The sequence below is a fragment of the Punica granatum genome, chromosome 2 (genome assembly GCF_007655135.1).
Source record: "Punica granatum isolate Tunisia-2019 chromosome 2, ASM765513v2, whole genome shotgun sequence".
NCBI classification, from domain to species: Eukaryota; Viridiplantae; Streptophyta; class Magnoliopsida; order Myrtales; family Lythraceae; genus Punica; species Punica granatum.
Genome location: NC_045128.1, coordinates 16,444,140 through 16,464,939, shown reverse-complemented (window position 1 = coordinate 16,464,939; position 20,800 = coordinate 16,444,140). Strand labels below are relative to the sequence as shown.

Here is a 20,800-nt window from a genome sequence, read left to right as displayed (position 1 = left end):
AAATGATTTTTTTCCTGTCACGTAACGAGATAGGATCACAAAAAAAATTCAAAATGGATTTTTCCATTTATAATAGTAACATATGATAAATACTAGACTAGATATAGATAATTCTTGGTCCTTGTTACATGATTTCACTCTGTTTGGTTTCGCAATTAGATTTTAAAATTTTAACTCTAAGTTTAACTCTACTCACTACACAACAAAAATCAAATCTTCAAAGTCAAAAAAGGTGGGCTCCATACATATACAACTCTATTATACTCAATTCAATTTTAATACTAAATTCTCTAAATTATTCATTACTTTTTCACACTTTTTCTCATAATTCAATAATACAATCATTACAACCCAATTAAAATAAAAAATCAACTCAACTTAACTCTAAAACCAAACACATTATCAATCTTTCTTCTTTTGGTGGATACATGACTTCTCACTCCTAAAGAAGGAAAATTTCAGTAACAAAAATGAAATATTGCTTATGAATATATATATATATATATATCATTTTTATGAAATAAGCTGAATTAGAAGTCGCAGCGGGTCCTAAAAGAAATTTATTGCCGCGGGTACGAATATTGTACAAAAACCACATGACCCCGCCCTTTGATCAAGTGGATTTAGAAATCCAATAGAAGCTTAGCTGGTGCTGTTCAGCATCAATGTCATTTATTAATGTGGACAACTTCTAGGGACTTCATTTCTTTGTCATTTTGGCTAAAGGGAAAAGATTCCTATCGGACTTTTTCTTTATTGTTATCGTCCTACCATGTATACTATATAGTCTCAATAATAGCATATGCTTTCACACAGAATTTTACGTGGTCCTATCTCGCAATAATTTAATAGAAAGAAAATAAGAGCGTGCCACAAATTAAGAATTACTCAATTATTCAAAGTGTCTAACACTCAATAATATCATTAGTGTTTTCTTGTGCTAACTGATGAGGCAAAAATCATTGAATAAATTTCTCGTATTTTGTTGCCAAAAAAAATCCATAATTTAGTCACTTTCCTAAAATGTATAAGAATTTTTCTTATGTTCCTATGATACAAATGACCGAATTAGTTCGAAACCCAGTTGTGGAAGATTATGCACATTTATAAGCGAATTATTATATTTGGGAAAGTAGCAAAGCTCAGCAACATTTACACAAAAAAAAGAGTAGAAAATGATGTGATAAAATGATACAAGAATCCACGATTCAATAACAAATTCATGCTCTAAAATGATTACAACAAGAAAAGAAGGCTTTTCTGACTAAATTCTTTTAGGATGATATTATGAAATAATAGGTTACATCGAAAATCTATATGAATTAACTCCTTCTAGAACTTTACACAATGTGACTGATTATTTTCATATATATTGTGTGTCGAGTCTAATAATAAGGTGAATGGGTGAATTTTACTTAAGCGCTAGTTTTTGATCCTATGCGATGCATAAATTATTCTACATAAACAATTAGATTAAATTTTTAAAATAAAATTAAATAGATAGTTCATTTAAATTATATATATTTTAAATTAAATAAATCATTAGAAATAATAAAGAAGACACTCCATTTATTGGGAAAGCATAGTTGTAAATAAAACAATGCTAATGTTGTTAAGAGGTTATTCCAATATTTTCTGAATTACGAAATTATTTTACGAAAGCATGATTTGAGATTTTTAGTACTTTTCTGTGGGAAGGAACAAATAGAAGTTAATATTAAAAAATATTAAGCGAATGAAAGTAAACTATTGAGAGTATATTTTTGTAATTCGAAATCCTTATAATATAAACCACTTCGCTTTCATGACATTTAACAAAGACAATAACACTTTTATCCTGTCAGCAACAATTTTAGGCACTTTTTTTCTTGGATAATCGCTCGAATTTATTGGCCTAAATTCGGGGCTGGCATAAGATGATAGAGCTCAATAAAGAAGGTTTGGACGGCCTTAGTTGACGGTAGGGCCTATGTCATCCCAACTTGTAATTTGTTGAATAAGCAAACTAGCAATGTGGTCCTGGGGACATTTTAAAACACTATATTGGAACCTCAGCCACTTCTTTCGTCGTTCCTCCTATCAAATCTTCATTCATATCCTCAGTCCCTTTTATAATTTCAGCCTTATTAATAGCAGCATAGGTGTATTATTAGCACCTATCAAATTATGTTATCCCTATGTACAGTCCTCTATTTAGAAAAGTAGACCAAACCGAATAATCGAAGCCTTAAAAGAGTCAAAATTCCCATACTAATTTCTCCTCTCTTTTCCTCCATTTCTCTCGATGAAACAAGAAATTAGACCTCAATTTTAAGCTACTTTTTTTTACCTATTCTAAACATTTTTTTCTTTTGAACCTTAGCCTTAATGTTACACGTTTTGTTCATGTTCTACTATCCACTTTCCATTCTATAAATTACTTTTTGGTCCAATAGAATTTTTTGAAATTATTTTTAATTTTGAACACTGGAAAAAGAAAAAGAAGAGGGAGAAATCGGAAAAGGAAAGTCACAGGGGGGCAATTCAGAGGGGATCACCGCCCCGACGAGGCCATCAGTGGTCTCTGAGGCTGCTGGCAATTTCAGAGGGGGAGGGGGACATTGGCATGACCACCTTCTCCTCGAACCGAGAGATCCTAGTTTTGGATTGGCTAGGATCCTGAAGTTCGTCCAAAGTTATTTTTGGACAAAAAGTGAACCATAAGTCTAAAGTGAATAAAAAGTGTAACGCTAATAAGGACAAGATTGACCAAAAAAAAATCTCTCAATCCCAAAGAGAGGAGGCCTCGGAAACATACAAGGTCGGCTCTAATACCTTATGTAACAGTCGCAGTTCTTTCACTCAAAAGTGCAAGCTGTTGTCAAGGTTATTGGGCATTACATATTGATAACCCTAGAGTTTAGAGTTATTTAGCATGTCATTTAGCAGTAAATTATGTTTGGTTGTCAAGTTAGTTGCGGTGTTAATCCGTTTATAAGTGGATTTTCATCTTTAGTTAGGCTTTAGAAATAATTTAGGTTTTTGGTTAATTTTAGTGGATTTGGCACTTATTTGTTTTCTTTTCATAAGAAGTGGAGGAGGTACAAGGAAAATTTGGATTTAGATCAGCTGATAGCATAACATTGTAAAGGATGTTGCAGCATAGACACAGAGCAAGTTGAGCAAATCGGACGATGCCGTAGCATTGGATGTCGAAGTTGCAGCACTGACAGAGAAGAGCACAAAATATAATGCACAAATTTTGTAATTCCAATTTATTTCGGGAAGCTCGGAGATTCTCTTCGAAAGAAATATCATGCAAAATATCTTGAAAACCAAGTCTAGAAGAGATATATTAGATTTCCTTTGTGCATAATTTTAGGAAGTTAAATATTTTATAGATTATGAATTTAGATTAGGGAAATTTCTTGGATTATATTTGCTAGTTTTTAGATCTTCTCCCTACATAAGAGAGCTAGGGCATGACTTCTTGGGTGTACGGCAGAGGAGAGGAAGACACCATAGGAAAAAAGTCGACTTGGGTTTTAGGGAGTTCACGTCAAAATCCTTCCATTATTCTTAATACTTTTGTTAATCTCTTTTGATTTCAATGCTATGTTGAATTCGTCTATATGTTTTCTAATTCTTATGGGCTAAATTCTATATGCTATGATGCAATTAAACTCACATGTATTTAATTTGTTTATTTTCTTTTAATATAATGAAGTTTGATTTTAAATCTATTTATTCTATCCCATGCTTAATGTTTGTAATTGTCTGGTCAATAGTTGTTATGATATGTTAATTTAGATGAACTTGGAAAATGGGTTTTAGGTTTAGAACAATGATAGAATAGCCTAAGTTCAACCTTGATAAATAGAGTTGATTAGTGGGTGAGATATGAATATACTTACACACCGTAATTAGCCAAATTAAAGTTTGGACTTAATGAATCTAGCTCAATTTCAATTCCCATAGGAATATAGGGGTTCAGTTGAGATAAGTACTTTTTCTAAGCAACTCAAAAGATACTTAGGAAATACGTGTGAACTTTAGGTTAGTAGATTGGGTCTTAACTGAATTGGGGATAGAGAAGATAAATCAAATCAGCAAAATATGGAGAAATTGTTATGCTAAGTCATCTCACCAATTGATTTTCGGTTGTTTTCTATTTGCTTTATATTTTTAAATGACTTTTAAATTGCTTGACTTCAATTAGATTATGATAATTTCGAATGCTAGTAGGATTTTAGATCAAGTGCTTGTGGAAATGATACTCTACTCATTATTATAAACCGTCAAACACATATAAATCTCAAATCTCCCCCTTACACAAATGAAATGGGATTCGATGTGAGACAATGAATTTGTTAAGGTGGGTCAACATCCATTCCCCCACAAATAAGGTTTAGGACATGGATGAACCGAGGGGAGCTAAGGGGGCAGTCGCCCCCCTAAAATTTCGATGTTTTAAGGAAATTTGTATATCGTTTTTCATATTTTCATGAAATTACTGATATTAGCTCTCTAAATAGAAAAGTTTATGTTCCTATTGCCCCTCCAAGGATGTCACCCGCCCTCCCCCCTCCCCCCATCTAAATCGTGCGTCCATCCTTGGTTTAGGATTCGAGTCTTGTGAATGAAGAAAATTCATGATTTGAGAGTTTTATCATTATCGAATCTACTCGATTCAATTTTATGTTAATCCGTGCATATTGAGTTTTTGAATACCACCTATAAAAGAATAGTTTTACACAAAATTATGTTTAGACAGAAAGATAACTTTTGAATGAAATAGTAGACAGCTTATTGAATTGAAAATCAAGATTATGGGAAAAACAATTCAAGGATGGCCCCGGAGAGAGATCTAGGTGGCTTGATTTACAACGTCACCTTAATGGAGGCCGTCGGTGCCATCCAAAGTCACCTACTCGATTGGAACAATGGTGATCGATAGTGAGCCATCATGCATCAACTCGGATCCCACTTCATGTCAGGAGTACAAACTTGAGGCAGTGGGGCTCAAGCCGTCCACCACCACCTACCAATCGAGGTCTCTCGCAGCTTCAATGGGGTAATCGTGGTCGGACAGTTGGGCCCCACCTCCCCTTTCTCCTTGGTAGTTTCTTTTTATGTTTTCGTCTTTTTAAGTAGTCAATTATCTAAGGACAATCAAGGACATTTCAAATATTGGATATTCCAAATCCCTACCAATACTAGACGGGATAACAAAATACACAAGATTTAAAATCCTTTCCATATTTTCAAATTTTATCCTATCTTCTTTCGGTGAGAAAACTAGTATGAGATATTTCTCTCGCAATTCCAGAATTCGAGTATTAATAGTTATTTTTCTTTCTAATAAGTTCACTTTCCGAGAATTCGAACTTGTATTCTCGTACTCAAGGGGATTAAAATTGTTCACACTCAACCGACACTCTGTTGGTAATATAATCCTATCTTTACCACCAAATGTTCTAGGCTTAGGCCGTTGTCAATGTGTAAGCCCAATTTTCTTACGTTAACGGTAGGATTATGCATTAAAGCTAATGGCCCCTCCCATCAAAGCTCAAAAAGATAAAAAGCTTACCTTGCCACTCCAGAGCAATTACTAGTTCAGTGTTCAACATATCACTTAGAAATAATGGATTATACTGGACTTTTAATAAACCGAATCTCAGTAGTGAAATTGAATCCACATATCATGGAATTCTGACTAAGATTTTGATGCCATTGCATAGTAATCCCAAAATATTATAAAGACGTAAAGCCAATTTCCCTGCACATGGGCATGTGGAACCCGGGGTGACATGTATACATGAACCCACCACCATGATAGTCATTGAATTATCCAATCAATCAATTTAATCATAAAATATAAAAGCGGGGACACATACAGATGAGAAAATGCCACATAAGTAAAATTACAAACCTCAATTCTATTTTGCATTGACCTTTTTATTCTAGCTCAATGAATTATGCTTGTACCATATTCTGCCTCTATTAGTTATGTATTTGTATCATTTGTATATAATAACATATAATTAAATTTCTTATAAGATTAAAAGTTCTCGCGATAATTAGAAATAATTCCTCAATATATGTGAAAATGTTCAAGTTCAATGGGTGAAATGCCTATAAATGCAAAATACATAATTCGAATCTTCAGCGATGAAGTTGTTTCCTTTAACTGTTGGACCAACCCTATTGAATTTATGCTACAAGATTATTGTTATTCGCATTTCTACTAGGTTAGATTACGTACTTATTCGCACTCATGATTTCTATTATTTTTAGGTCTACTTGGTAAAATATGTAACTTTTAACATACTTTTTCTTAGTATATATATTTATTTGTATTTCATTTACCTACTTTTGATCCTGTAAAAATTGACTAAAAGTTACCACGTAACGTGTGAATATCAACTAATTTCGTTATATTAGAGGTGTCTAGCAAGATAATGATAGGTAACGAGGAGCAAATCGGTACAAAAAATTCTATTGATCACATTTAGAAGTCGTTGGCTGCAAGTCAAGAAATGGTACCATGCATTACATGTACTAGGCCTCCTTATTCATTTTCGTGAGATATCGAATATCCTCAACCACGATTACGAGATACTTTTAATAGATTTCCAACCTTTTATACTACAAATACAATTCGCTTGATGAAAACTCAATTTGTCATTGAATCATATCTTTGGATCTCCTCGTGATATAATCATTTAAAATGGATTGACTAAGTCTTCTGTTACCACTATAAGTCCAAGAGCCATTACATCTTTCCCTTGCAGCAAATAACCTAAACCCTCTCTCTCTCTCTCTCTCTCTCTCTCTCTCTCTCTCTCTCTCTGTGATGGGTCTAAGTACATATTTCATATTGGCAGCCTTAATTTTTAAGGCCGTCGTGGTGGGTGCTGCATCTGCATCCACGGACGGCTTCGAAAATCGTGTCCGCCATGAATGTGGGTATACGATGTACCCTGCCCTCTGTGTGGACACTCTATTGGAGTCCTCAGGACATAGGGATGTCGTCGACAACAATTTCATCATTTCCGCTCTTGTGAACAAGACCATTCTCGAGACAAGACTCCCCAGCTCCTACTTCTCGGGATTCATTAGTCGCTCATTAGCTCGAAATGATGCTTCCCTCCAACGTGTTAAGTCTGTCTCAGGTACACCTTGCATCTGTACGAGATGTACGTAATAGAATAGATATCCATACGTCATAGACATGTCGAGTTTGGCATCCTTCATTATATAACTTGAGAGTTGTTAAACACATAGAAAAATTGATCAGCTCAAGTTTTTGAAATTGAATCGGGTCCAATCATTTAAATATATCCAATGAAAATTTTACAAAGTATTTGATTGTACATGCATCTATGAAAAGGTACGGTTCCCTGATTCATCTCTTCTTAAAAGCCCCCGTTTTAGATATATAGCCACATCAAGTTATATATAATATGCCTGCAGAGACAATAGAACATAGATTGCCATGAAAGTTGACATGCGTGTATTTATATATATATATATATATATATATCTTTGTGCGTGTGTACTCCTCTTAGAAGATGTTAATTGATGCTACGTATCTCATAATAATAAGGTGAAAAGATTTAATAAAATTATTATATAAACTAAACTTATGCCTGAATTAGATTTTACATTAGAATTTAATTAATAATTTACTCACGAAGTGATGAGATAGGATCACGAATAATTTTTCGTTACTGTATTCTACCGACACCAACTTACCTCTGGATTCCAGTGGTGCAGTTTTCTTTTCCACGAAAAGGGAACAGCTAATCAAAAGTTCACGAGATGTTGCCTTTTATATTTGTTTGTCAGTGGCTTTCATAGATTATTCGTCCAAATATTTCATTAATTATTATTAATATATGGATCGGGATACTTTTTCTTTTGCAGTAATTATAATTATGAGAAGTTCTAACATAGAAAAAAATTATGATGACATATTGGATAATCTCAATTCAAATGTATAATATTTCGACTTAAATATTTAGTAGTTATATTATTTTGACAAACAGTACAAAATATTAAATATTTAAATTGAAATATAAAATACTTAAATTGAAAATATCTAAATATATTACCGTGATTCCCTGTCATGTTAATGATATTATATGAAATTCTAATTTGTCTTATTTCAATGTTCTTTTTGGTTGAAAGTCCTTTTCTTGTAGTTATATATATATATATAACTATGACATATATATACTTTTCTTATCACGTCTCTTCCCAGCTGCGTCCGCCCCAATTTGCCCTTGAACAACAAATTTCCCCATTAACTTTGTCACCCGACTAATCGAAGCAGACTCAAATTTTTACTTTTAATTTATTTTTATCGTTTTTCGCCCCGTGACTATTCCTAAAATGTCCTAAAGTTGCCTGTTAAAATCAAGAGTTTGAGATCAACATAAGTTGATTCAAGTGGTTCGACACTTGTTCCGATTAAACAATGTCTTAGATTCGAGTTCTTATGAATGCAGAAAATTCATGTTGAAAAACCTTTACATTTTAGTGGGCTGACCCGACTCGACTGGATTAGGCGGGATCCAATTAAATTTATGGATACTAGAGTTCATGTCGGAAAAAAAAAATCAAGAGTTTGAGAGTTCAGAGTGACTTTCCTTCTTCTTCTTCTTTTTTTCCCGGTGAGCAAAGTGACTTTCCTCTTGATTTTAGAAAAGATTATCATTTTTCTAATAAAAGAAAAAAGAAAAAATAAAAAAGTACGGGTTCATGGACAAAACCAAAGGAGTATGGACATAACTCGAGTTCTCTAAATAAATAGCAGCTAGGTTTTTCGAAGTTTCAATGTTAAGAAAGCATTTTTTTTAATATTGTACCACTTCAATGTATCATTATTACTCTTCTTTTATCGTTGAGATATATATAAGGGGGGCTCAAATAATATTATTAAGTGAAAAAAAATTTCAAGTAAATTGCGTAAAAATATATGAACTTTTAATTTGTCTCACAATTCTATCATAAATTATTCTTTTATTTTTAACGTAAAATCACGATTTTTTATTCCAGTTTCACATCTATCATGTTGACTTATTTTGTTGAACTTTCGATTTATTTGCAGACATAGCAATATACCATCAACAAAAAGTTAAAATTTTAAACTAATAAGTTTAAAAATTAAGAAGATAAAAAAAATTCAAAAACCATCCACAGTTTTAATATTTTTTAAAATTTTAAGTTTAAAATTTAATATGATAAAAAAACTCAAAACCATCCACAATTGCCGAGGGTAGGGACCTTGTCGAGTTCACCAACCCCCCAGTTGAGGTAGGGGTCTCATTGGAGGCTGATGGCATGGTTGGCTATTACCAACCCCAAGATGAGGTCATGGGTGCCTCATATAGTAGCCAACGACCTCATACAGGGAGGTGGAGCCTCGCCCATAGCCACCACCCTCGGAATGAGGTTGGGGCCTCATCGGGATCATGACCTCATTGGCAAGTACTAATCCCCAAGATGAGGTGATAGGCATCTCCTATATATGGTCGCTGGCGACCACACTCAAGGTGGTGGCAGCCAATGAGGTCATTACCCCCGATAATCAAGATCCTAAATGGGGACCTTGATTATAGTTGATAGTGACATCATTAGTGGACACCACCCTCCTAGATGAGGTGGTCAATAGCTATTGGAGACAGCAGCAACCTCATTATGGGGATTAGTGGTCGTCGAAGAGAGAACCAGTTCGGGCTAGCCGTCGACCCCAATTTATTTTTTTAATTATTATTCTCTTAACTTTAAACCTTGGTGCCCCTTGCTAATGCAGCAATGCCAAACAAATATAATGGCACTAGGGCTGTACAAGGGTAAAAGGTAGATTCAAAACTGGTTGGAATCTACCATAATAGGCAGGTTCTAGGTATATTTCGTTATATAATAGGATTGGGTCCATATAAAATAATAAGGAACCGATAAAATCTGATTCTGACTCCTAACTAGCACAAAAAATAATCAGAACCAGAACAAAATTATTTTTCATTATTATTTTTAGTACAAAAGAAGCTCATGGCTTAAAGCAATGATTTTATTATTTTTTAAGTATTATTCTATTTTTTTTCTTGAAAATGTATTATTATATGTTATCTTATCTTAAAGTTACTAAAATTAATAGGGGTTTTCACGCCATATATCTCATGATATTACAATTTTCTCAAATCTATCACATACTTTAAAAATTATCCAAAATGACCTATGATTTACATCTTGTTTTAAATCTATTACGGTTTTAATTTGTTCATCAATGAAACGTAAGTGAATCCCAAACCTATCCCATGATTTTAATTTTTTTTTTCTCAAATCTATCATGGACAAAGGGCCACATGGTAAGTATAGGTTCACTTACGTTCCATATCAGCAGTACCGTTAAAAACTGATGGACCAATTAATATTGGGATATATCTGAAACAATATGAAAATCATAAACTTTTTAGATAATTTTTAAATTATGAAATAGATTTGATAAAATAATCAAATCATGACATATATTTCGTAAAAATCTCAAATTAATGAAACAAAATAAAGGAAACCCTTCTTTCCTTTCTTTTACCGTTATTATTCCTGATCTCCCATTGCTCTGCCTCTCGTCTCTTTCATCTCTCACCTCTGCCACTCCCCGACTTTGAGTCGAACCATCATTGCTTTTGCTTCCCTGCTCTAATCGGCGTGCTCTACTTGTCCTCCACCCCGCTACGCCTCTGCGAGCTCCGCTATTGGCCATAGTTCGTTAACCACCCAGATTATTCAGGGTGAAAGAGGAAAAAGAAATCTTCAGGGGAAAAAAAAGCAACACATCTCTGCCCAAAAAAAAAGAAATGCAAGAATAAGGATCTTTTTCAAGTTCCTAGTCCTAATAACCTCTCAATTAATTTGTAACAGAAAAAAAAATTCAATTAATTAACTGTACAAGGTAAGAAAGAGGATGGATCAGAGCAAGTCCTCACTTTTGAATTAAGAAGTTTTATAAATTTTCGCCAATTGAATCACTCGTTGTTCTTTATTTCTGATTTTTATTTTACTTATCAAGTTCATGGGTCTCTTTTATAGTGGGAAAGGAAAAACCGAAAGTGGCGGTACATTTTCCTACTCCTTTGCCTGGTAACTGCGCTCGAGCATCATCATGGTCAATGAAATTTCTAATTTGAACTAGCAAATACTTCTTTCTCACAGACCACTGTGTGGAACTCCTGAGTATGGCTGTCATGCGGCTCGAGCAGTCGTCGCAAGCTCTCACGAGCTTCCCTACCAGAAATAAGCAAGACATACAAACATGGATCAGCGCTGCTCTGACTCTCCAGCAGACCTGCAAGGACTTTTCCATCCCGGCTTCCGCAGCAGATGGCCGCCTTGGCCCCGGCAGCTTCGGGTCCCAGCTGGCTCAGAAGATGGATTACTTGTCTCAGCTGTCAAGCAATGCGCTTGCTCTTATCAATAGACAAAGTAGTGCGACATCACACGGTTTTGGTGGGAGTAAAAGCCGTGGCGGTATATATGCTAATGCTATGCCTTTTTTTTATTGTCTCTATCTTCTATATTTTTTTTTTCTATCATAATCTATCCGGTCGGCAATTCACGTTAATGTGACTAAACAGGTTTACCCGGCTGGGTGTTCAGAAGGGAAAGGAAGTTGCTCCAGAGCACGGTCGTAAAGGCAAATGCCGTAGTCGCAAAGGATGGTTCAGGCAATTACAAGACAGTTTCAGAGGCTATAGCGGCAGCATCCGGGGGCCGGTTCGTGATCTACGTTAAGTCGGGGGTTTACAAGGAAAAGATTCGAATTACCAAGGATGGGATTACACTGATAGGAGATGGGAAGTACTCTACCATCATCGAGGGCGATGACAGTGTTGCTGAGGGCAATTCTCTCAGCGGCTCTGCTACCATAGGTGAGCTCTCTCCCCACCCCCCCCCCCCCCCCCCCAATTCTCTCAAATTTTTTATCGGCTTTCTGGTAGACAGACTTTATTTGATTTAATATCTTGTGATCATGACCAAATCCCTAACATAATTAATCTCATTCAATTGGTTAAAAATATACATGATCTCAGTAGAAAAAGTTTACCAGCTTTCATTTTCAGTCAACTTCTTTTTTTTTCTATTTTTTAAAGACTCATGATCTATTATAATGAAATAAAAATTTTAATAATTAATAAAATGACACACGTAATCTCACAATAAATTTTGAATCTGAAATCTATATTGATTACCAAATAAAGGTATATGTCACCGCACTAGACACCGTTCTTAATATTTTTTTCCTTTCTAAAAATATTATTACTTTGCTTTCGCTCCCTTAATTTTGGTAAAAAACTAGCACATGGGACCTTCAATTATACATGACTACATACAGAATGCATAGTCTATACTTATAACTGCAATGATGACGTGTGGAATCGACGTAAGGACACAAACAGCTCTGATCTACATAATATTATATGGCATGTTTGTTTTGGAAGTTAAAATCACTTTAATTTTAACTTTAACTTTTACTCAACACACTACACAATTATTTATCCTTTTTCACAATCAAAATTAAAGTTACTTTAATTTTGAAATCAAAAGTATAAGGGACAGTTTAGATTCAGAGTTAAAGTTACTTTAATTTTGATTTTGATTTTGATTTTGATTGTGGAAAAGGACAAATGAGATGTGATTATAAATTTGATTTGAGAAACGTGTGTTTTTATTGTGTAGAGTGTTGAGTTAAAGTTAAAATTAAAATTTTTGAATTGAAAAATATGTATTTTTATTGTGTAGTGTATTGAGTTAAAATTAAAATTAAAATTAATGCACTGTGAATCCAAACGGAACCTAAATAATATCTGTGTAATAGAATTTCTTCCCGCGTGGACTTTTGCTGTGGTTAGAGAGAATTTCCTCTCTTTACCAAGCTAGAGAGAACAAATATTAGATGTCAGCTTCAACATAATTGAAGCTAACCTACGACTAGGAATAAGACAAAGTTCAGCCCGTCTTTTCAAATTGGCCGTGGGTATCACGGCGCATGAAGTGGTCATTTGGAAGTACGATGTCATTTCTAATCAGTCTATTGTATTTCATGACGTCCGCAATAGAGGTGGGATACTTTCTGATATACTAGACTAATTGACAAACTACCAATCCAATTGGACCAAGTAAAAAAGAGACGAATTGACTTTACTTCAAGATGGTAAAAATCAAAATACTAGATATTATATATTAAAGGGGTTCTTCCTCACCCAAAAAAGGGTTCTTTGCCTTTAAAGAAAGTTTGGTTTATGGTGACAAATGTACCCTCCTGATTCATGTAGCAATCAACGGAGATGGGTTCATTGCAAAGGATATTGGGTTCCACAACAATGCGGGCCCCGATAGGGGACGGGCTGTTGCCCTAACCTTGGCCTCGGATCGGTCCGTGCTATACCGGTGTAGCATTGCGGGCTATCAAGACACTCTGTATGCACTCATCCTCCGCCAATTTTATCGGGAGTGCGACATCTCCGGTACAGTAGACTTCATATTCGGTAATGCAGCGGCCGTGTTCCAAAACTGTGACCTGATCCTCCGCCAGCCTGGGAGCAAGAGCTCTTACAATGTTATCCTGGCCAATGGGCGAACTAACCCCGATCAGAACTCTGGGTTCTCGATCCAAAGCTGCAGGATCCGGGGCTCCTCGGGATCTGTCCGATCGTACCTAGGGAGACCTTGGAAGCCGTACTCGCGAGCAGTGGTGATGCAGTCCACAATCGATGCGTCGGTGGAACCGAGGGGTTGGATTGAGTGGCCAGGGTATGGGAGCTCGGTGCTGAGGACCCTTTACTTTGCGGAGTATGCCAACGAAGGGCCTGGAGCTGGGACTGCTGGGAGGGTCAAATGGGGCGGGTTCCATGTTATTGGGGCTGAGGAGGCTGTTAAGTTCACCGTCGGGAGCTTCATTGCCGGCACTTCTTGGTTGCCGTCAACCGGGGTAACCTTTATCTCCGGCCTCCACTAGCTACCAATTAATTAGTATTCTCATCATGTGATAAATCAAATTAATTAGGAGTAATTTGCTTTATTTGCATGTGATAAATCCAGGAGTTGATCGCTGTATTATAATTTGCGTGGTCTCTCGTCACAAAAATATAGAAATATAATTTCTTATGCTATAACTTGAATTTGTGACAATATATAGAAGGCTCCAACTCTACTCAGAAATTTTTCGGGGCTACCGAAATGAATGAAGTGGATTGCGCAACGTCACTCATGAAGGCCTTGTTTTCATTTTTTATTCAAAATACTATATATGACCCCTTTGGAAGTATCAAGGGAATCGAATCTTCCTAAGATGTAGGAATAAGATGTAGGAAAAATAAGACCTAGTCTTTCTTTTCTTGTGCTTAATCTTAATTAAGATTTAAGGGCTAAAAATATCGAATCAAGATAGATCAATCATTATCTATCACATACCTTTATTTCCGATTTGATCTAATATTTCCCATTTGATCGAATCCTTACTGTCTAAAGGTTGTTTCTGTGAAAGAATCGGAGGACCGCCTATTCCATTCTTGACTAGGGTTTATTGAAAATAAAGAATTGATTTTTGCATTTGATATAGAAAAACCAATTTTCCATCGAATTAAATAGTTATTGAATGCCTCAATACTTAGAGACTGCCGTGAGTCTGTATAGAAAGCATCTTCAGCCCTTTCCACAACCACTAATTAAATTTTTCGTCGGACTATCCAATTTAATTCAAAACCTAGTAATTAAAACACTCCATTACATTAGTAGTGGAAGGGAATTGGTAAATCTTTATATAAAAGTCCTTCGACTACTATATCCTTGAATCCTAGAGGCAAGGATTTACAGCACTTTAGCTCTAGAGAACCGAACTTCCAGATGTTTAGAATCGAGCAAGTATCAAGAGTCCCCTTCCTCCGTTTGCTTCTGCTCAGGAAAAATTCAGCGAGTTATATCAGTAAAATCAAAAAAATTCAAAAAAGCGCGTACACTACTTTTGTGTTTCCGAACCAAGGTTTTAACACAAGAAAGCCGAAGTATATACTTTATTCGGCTCCTAAGTGATAAAAGAAAGAAGAACTCATTTTCTTTCTTTTTTGATTACCTTCCTCGCGTATGTATAAGACCGAATCCATTCGATTTCTAAAAAGGATTACTAATCCTTAACTTTTCGAGGAATCCTTCATCAGTGGTTGTGAATTCTTTATTTCAAATAAGTCCTCCATTCGAACCGACATAATAATTTTTTAATATATTTTTAAAGCAACTTCTCATTCAGAACCCCAACCTTTATTTTGTTTCAAATTTATCCCCATTGGATGTGATCCTCCCAAGGGACCATCCCCTTTCCAACAAGGGAAAAGAACCATCCCTCTCAAAATTTCCAGCGGCGAGAGACTCAATGGCCGGCGACCATCACTCCACTGAGGTCACTGTGACCTACCTTTGGGTTTTATGCCGGCCCCCGAGCCCACCATTATAGTGGGTATTTTACCCCTCTCTCTAAGGGAAAACTCTCAATTGAGGGAGTGAGGGAATTGAAAGTTTGTTATTTTACCTTTACATGTAATTCATCCAAATTTTTATGAAATTTAAGAAACTCTTCCTGCTTCCTTTTGTTAATTTTCTTCCACTTCCTCTTCAGTTTGGGAAACTATGCCGAACGAAAAGGAAGGTCTAGTGGTACAAGTTCGATTGCAGACACTTAATGTGGAAAAAACCGAATTAATTTTGGCCGGTCAAGTTAGTAACTAAACTTAAAAAAAAAATCTAGATAAAATAAATGGGTTTGGCTTAGTTAGACACAATTCTTAGACCATGTATAATGGTGGTCTCTCAATGGGTTGAATGAGAGCCAATTGTCTATCATATAAGTGCCACATCAAAGAGAGATTCCAAAAAAAAAAAAAAGGAGAGAGACCGTCACTCCAATGCAAGTCTCTCTATTCGGATCTTTCATGGGGCCCATATATTTTTTATATTATTAATTAAATGAATATATCTAATATTATATAATATAAATAATATCTTTTAAAATATTAAAACTTAATTAAACTTAATAAAAGTTAAATAATAAGAAATATAAAAAAAATTTAAATTAATAAATAAAATTTAATTTAATTAATAAAGATCATAACAAAAATATTATTTTAAATAAATTTTAAAAATATTTTTTTACTAATATTAATATTAGTTAAATTTTTTTAAAAATATTTTTCGAATTTGTCAATTGGCAAAGCCAACGGCCAAATTTCCTTTTTATAATTAAAGGGGAAAAGCAACTATCGCGCGGGGCCTACAGCAGCCATGTGACAACTGCTGATTGGGTCTCTCTGTAGAGGGAGATGTTCCTCTATAGAGAGATGCATCACCCGCTCGGCGACGCATGTAGCGAGGCTGGTCTCTCGGTCCATCACTCTGTAGGCCATGTGGCATATCTAACGAGGTTGAGAGACCCCACTGAACATGGTCTTACGAGTTGTACCATAAACTATAGTCGGTTTTAGCGGGTCTTAGTATTTTGTTGTTTTATTTCTCAATTTTTTCAATTATTTCTATTATTTTACTGGATATGATTATAGTTACTCTGTTACTTTTAATTTCAGAAAAATATTTTTAGTTAAAGTTGTTCGGTTCTTTGAACAGTGATTAATCGAATTGAACATCGTATTATTAGTTGGACAGCTTTTTAGCTACAGAATCGCATATAATTAAACCTGGCTCGAGAGGTTCGATTCTTTTAAGTTCTATTCAATTCGGTTTGAAAGTTCGATTCGAGCAGAACGTTACAGAAGAATGAAAATACTGTCAGTCCCCAGCCAAAAAAAAAAAAATATATATATATATATATATATGTATATACACACATGCAATTCAGGCCCATGGACCTATCGATCTACAAGGCCAGCCCATCTAGATCCATTGGGCCTAACAATATCGAGCTTAAAGCCCAAGCCCACGACTAATCCCGAAAGCCAAATCTTCCTCGACACGCCACGCACACCCCTCCTGCCACTTGCTGGGTTTCGCCTTCCCGCTCTCCCATTTGATTCTTGAAAACCCGCCATTTCCTTCAGTCTCCTGACATCTCTCTCTCTCTCTCTGTGCGGTCTTTGCCTTTAGTTCTCTTCTTTCTCAGCCAACTTCCCAGGCAAGAACCAGTCGGAGCAATGGAGCAACAGAGGAGCAACAGAGTTGCCCAGACGGACGAGCAACAGGTTGAAGAGATTCAGCAGGGTCCCTTCCCCGTCGAGCAGCTTCAGGTATAAAGCAAGACCCCAGCTTCCGATACAACCCCCGCAACGATTGACCATGGGGGAATACCCTGAAAATGGGATCTTTTTCCGGTTCAGAGTGAAGGGTTTCCATTGAACTAGCCTCATTGCAAAATTTCAACCGTCGCTATGTGGGTCAGAATTGGTTTCGTCTTTACGCAAAGACCCTGATGGGATTTCCCGTTTGAGCTCTATGAAAGCCCTAATTATGACTGTTGATTTCCTGCAGTTCTTATAGTCAGTGAAGGGGCATCTGACTTGTACTGTTTGCCTGCTTTTTCCTCTCGTTTTCGCTTATCTATGTTCTTAGAAATGAAACTTTTTGACTCAATTTTACTTGAATTAACCAATTTGTCGTGAATTCTGGACATTTTAACAGAATTATGGAAAATGTTTGCTTCTTTGATCTTATGGCTTCGATTAAATTGATTCCAGGCATCAGGGATTGCATCCATTGACATTAAAAAGCTGAAAGATGCGGGTATATGCACTGTAGAATCGGTTGTTTACTCACCGAGGAAGGAGCTCCTTCAAATCAAAGGGATAAGTGAAGCTAAGGTCGATAAAATCATAGAAGCAGGCATGTTATCATTATGTTCCTTCGCACACATCCTTTGGTCTTTTTCTCGGGAAATCCTCTTTTTACATATCACTGTTCGGTCTTCTGCAGCTTCCAAATTGGTGCCTTTGGGTTTTACTAGTGCCAGTCAGCTACATGCACAGAGGCTTGAGATAATTCAGATCACTTCTGGATCAAGAGAGCTTGACAAGATCTTGGAAGGTCCTTCACATTTACACGAACAAATTTTGTTTTTGTTTTTGTTTTTTTGTTTTTTTGTTTTTAATTCTTTTTGTTTATAGAAGTTGTTTGAGAGTTTGTGTAAATTTCCCACTAGCCTAGCTTCTACTTAGCAATTGTTCTACTATTGTCTGGGCAGGAGGTATTGAGACGGGCTCGATAACAGAGATTTATGGAGAGTTTCGATCTGGGAAGACTCAACTTTGCCATACACTCTGTGTCACTTGCCAAGTATGTAATTCTTTGCTTTTCGAATGCATAATAAGCCATTGCTATTGGGCTTTACATTTAGGACTGCTTGATCCCTTCCATCAAACCATAGCAAAATATTGTTTTTCTTTTTATCTCTGGTACTACCGATGTTTTAACTTTATGTGCATAAGTTCATTTGGATTGCACAATCATCTTAAACCTGTAAGGAATTATTATTGACTAAGTTTGGCTTTGCCATGAGTTACACACATTTTGAAATATGTTGATCCATTGAGAGCACAGCTCTAAGACTCTATAAAATTTCAGCTTCCGTTGGACCAAGGAGGTGGTGAGGGAAAAGCATTGTATATTGATGCTGAGGGCGCATTTAGGCCACAGAGGCTTTTGCAAATAGCGGACAGGTACAGTCAGCAGCTCAGAAAGGTTGCTTTTAGAAGTTAAATCAAGATTTTATTGCTGTGATTTTTATCCTGTTTCATTGTATTTCTCTAGATATGGACTTAATGGACCTGACGTATTGGAGAATGTTGCTTATGCAAGAGCTTATAACACCGATCATCAATCACGGCTTTTGCTTGAAGCAGCCTCGATGATGGTGGAGACAAGGTAATTCCTCATTACTCTCTCATTTTTCTTCTTAATCACGTTATTTCCTATTGCAAGAGTTATTAAGTGGAGTTCTTTGGTTATAAAAAGTTGACTATATGAGCTGTGGATGAATTTTTTTGAACAAGTACAAATTACTGCTTTTCAAGCAGTAATATTGTCAAAATTAGAATCGACATTGGGTGAATCTAGGTTTCTTTGTTCAGTAAAGTGAAGCCTCTTCACTTTGTAAATGAAATGCTCGATGAATTTTGCTTTTGTCAGGGCTTTGTTGCAGATTTTGGCCCTTCTGAGATAAATGGGTTGATTTAAAATGAGACTGCTGGTAGAGCTATGGTGATGGCTTTCAGTCTGCAAAGGATTATGAACTTATAGTTTCCTTTGGACGTCACATTCAACTGCATAATTGATTGCAATAATCGGGTAAAAAATATAAATAAGTCTCCATGTTTGAGCCAATAATGATGCGAATCGCAGGTTCGCCCTCATGGTAGTGGACAGTGCTACAGCTCTTTACCGAACTGATTTTAGCGGGAGGGGAGAACTTTCAGCAAGGCAGATGCATCTTGCCAAGTTTCTTAGAAGTCTTCAGAAATTGGCTGATGAGGTAACCTATGAAAGTTCTTTTTTTTTTTTTTATACTTTCAGTCAGCTCTTTGAGGATGTTTAGGTACGACATTTTCATGTGCAACAATCACCATCAGCTGCTTCATGTGCTGTTGCAGTTTGGAGTAGCTGTGGTGATAACGAATCAAGTAGTCGCGCAAGTGGACGGTTCGGCCCTCTTTGGTGGACCTCAGATCAAGCCCATTGGTGGCAATATTATGGCACATGCGTCAACGACGAGGTTTTTTCTCATCTTTTATGTTTTCTTATTATTCTTTTATTTTAGTTATGCTGCAATTTTTATAACATGTCGAGTTTACCCACTGCTAGTCCCATGGCTTTCAGAATCTGAGTAGACCGAGTATGTCTTCACTTGCATAAATGGTTTTCCAGGGAATCAATATGGCTAGAGATTCGACTTCTAGAATTATGTGTGACCATATCATTATGTCTGTGGCAGGCTTGCACTCCGGAAGGGAAGGGCAGAGGAGCGGATTTGTAAAGTGATCAGCTCTCCTTGTCTGCCCGAAGCCGAAGCTCGGTTCCAGATATCTGCAGAAGGGGTCACTGACGTCAAGGACTGATGATTCACCTTGCAGGGGTTTTGTCATCGTTGCGTTATTATGGTGTGAACGAACTCATTGAGGGGTGAAATCTCTTCACTTTGTAAATGAAATGCTCGATGAATTTTGTTTTTTGTCTGGGCTGTATAGTCCAATCGAGCCGATTTCTTTACTTTCCATTTCCTCTAATGATCTCTCTGAATGATCAATGAAAGCATTGGATGAATCTAACTTTCACTTGGCCGTCTACGAACTGGCGTACTCTTTGGTCTAGTCTCTTTGTTTTTTATGTTATAAAAGAATTTCAGCCTTCCAAAATTCCATTTTCATCTTCAACTTCGAGGAAAATAGATCACTCATACAACTTACACATTTTAAGATAATGAAAAAACTGAGTTTTTTCAGAAATATATACAAATGGAGTTTCTGAACCGAGCTGAACGAGGATTTAAATGAACGATTTCGTTCTTGAAAGGCACACCTCTTGAGGAACTAATTCTTGAAAGACATTCACTAGATGAAATGATTTCGCTGTCTGAAAGTTTTCGACAAGTTAGTCCCATCATCCCATTTTTCTTCTCATCCTTGAAGGAAAAAAGCTGGTTTGGCGTGTTATCATTAAATTTGGTCCATTCATTCCATATTGGACTCAAATTACGTCGAACTAGTTCCTTTTCTTTCCTTTTTATATATTTTATTTTAATAAGTAATTTTTATTTAAAGGAATG

At 35.9% G+C, this 20,800-nt stretch overlaps 2 protein-coding genes and 1 long non-coding RNA gene across 3 annotated transcripts; 2 read left to right on the top strand and 1 right to left on the bottom strand.

The window, feature by feature from the left end:
- The first annotated feature begins 6,776 nt into the window (after nt 1-6,776).
- LOC116196862 (pectinesterase) lies at nt 6,777-14,254 on the top strand. Its single transcript, XM_031526776.1, has 4 exons — nt 6,777-7,154; nt 11,200-11,514; nt 11,622-11,915; nt 13,320-14,254. The coding sequence occupies exons 1-4, from the start codon at nt 6,836-6,838 to the stop codon at nt 14,000-14,002; spliced, it is 1,611 nt and encodes a 536-aa protein (XP_031382636.1). The 5' UTR covers nt 6,777-6,835; the 3' UTR covers nt 14,003-14,254.
- LOC116196865 lies at nt 8,366-11,227 on the bottom strand. Its single transcript, XR_004154908.1, has 2 exons — nt 11,107-11,227; nt 8,366-10,826 (listed from the first exon to the last, which is right to left on the bottom strand). It is a non-coding gene; the product is annotated as an uncharacterized LOC116196865 (long non-coding RNA).
- A 2,771-nt stretch (nt 14,255-17,025) lies between the features above and the next one.
- Nucleotides 17,026-20,338, top strand: LOC116196863 (DNA repair protein RAD51 homolog). Its single transcript, XM_031526777.1, has 9 exons — nt 17,026-17,273; nt 17,721-17,865; nt 17,956-18,066; nt 18,224-18,315; nt 18,604-18,698; nt 18,790-18,903; nt 19,381-19,510; nt 19,629-19,750; nt 19,970-20,338. The coding sequence occupies exons 1-9, from the start codon at nt 17,181-17,183 to the stop codon at nt 20,091-20,093; spliced, it is 1,026 nt and encodes a 341-aa protein (XP_031382637.1). The 5' UTR covers nt 17,026-17,180; the 3' UTR covers nt 20,094-20,338.
- Nucleotides 20,339-20,800: the final 462 nt, after the last annotated feature.

Excerpts from the sequence above, each read along its gene's own strand:
- LOC116196862 (XM_031526776.1), top strand. The coding sequence starts at position 6,836 with ATGGGTCTAAGTACATATTTCATATTGGCAGCCTTAATTTTTAAGGCC. Across the intron at positions 7,155-11,199 it reads ACGTGTTAAGTCTGTCTCAG|ACCACTGTGTGGAACTCCTG; the intron begins GTACACCTTGCA and ends TCTTTCTCACAG. Across the intron at positions 11,515-11,621 it reads TGGGAGTAAAAGCCGTGGCG|GTTTACCCGGCTGGGTGTTC; the intron begins GTATATATGCTA and ends GTGACTAAACAG.
- LOC116196863 (XM_031526777.1), top strand. The coding sequence starts at position 17,181 with ATGGAGCAACAGAGGAGCAACAGAGTTGCCCAGACGGACGAGCAACAG. Across the intron at positions 17,274-17,720 it reads TCCCCGTCGAGCAGCTTCAG|GCATCAGGGATTGCATCCAT; the intron begins GTATAAAGCAAG and ends AATTGATTCCAG. Across the intron at positions 18,067-18,223 it reads GCTTGACAAGATCTTGGAAG|GAGGTATTGAGACGGGCTCG; the intron begins GTCCTTCACATT and ends TTGTCTGGGCAG.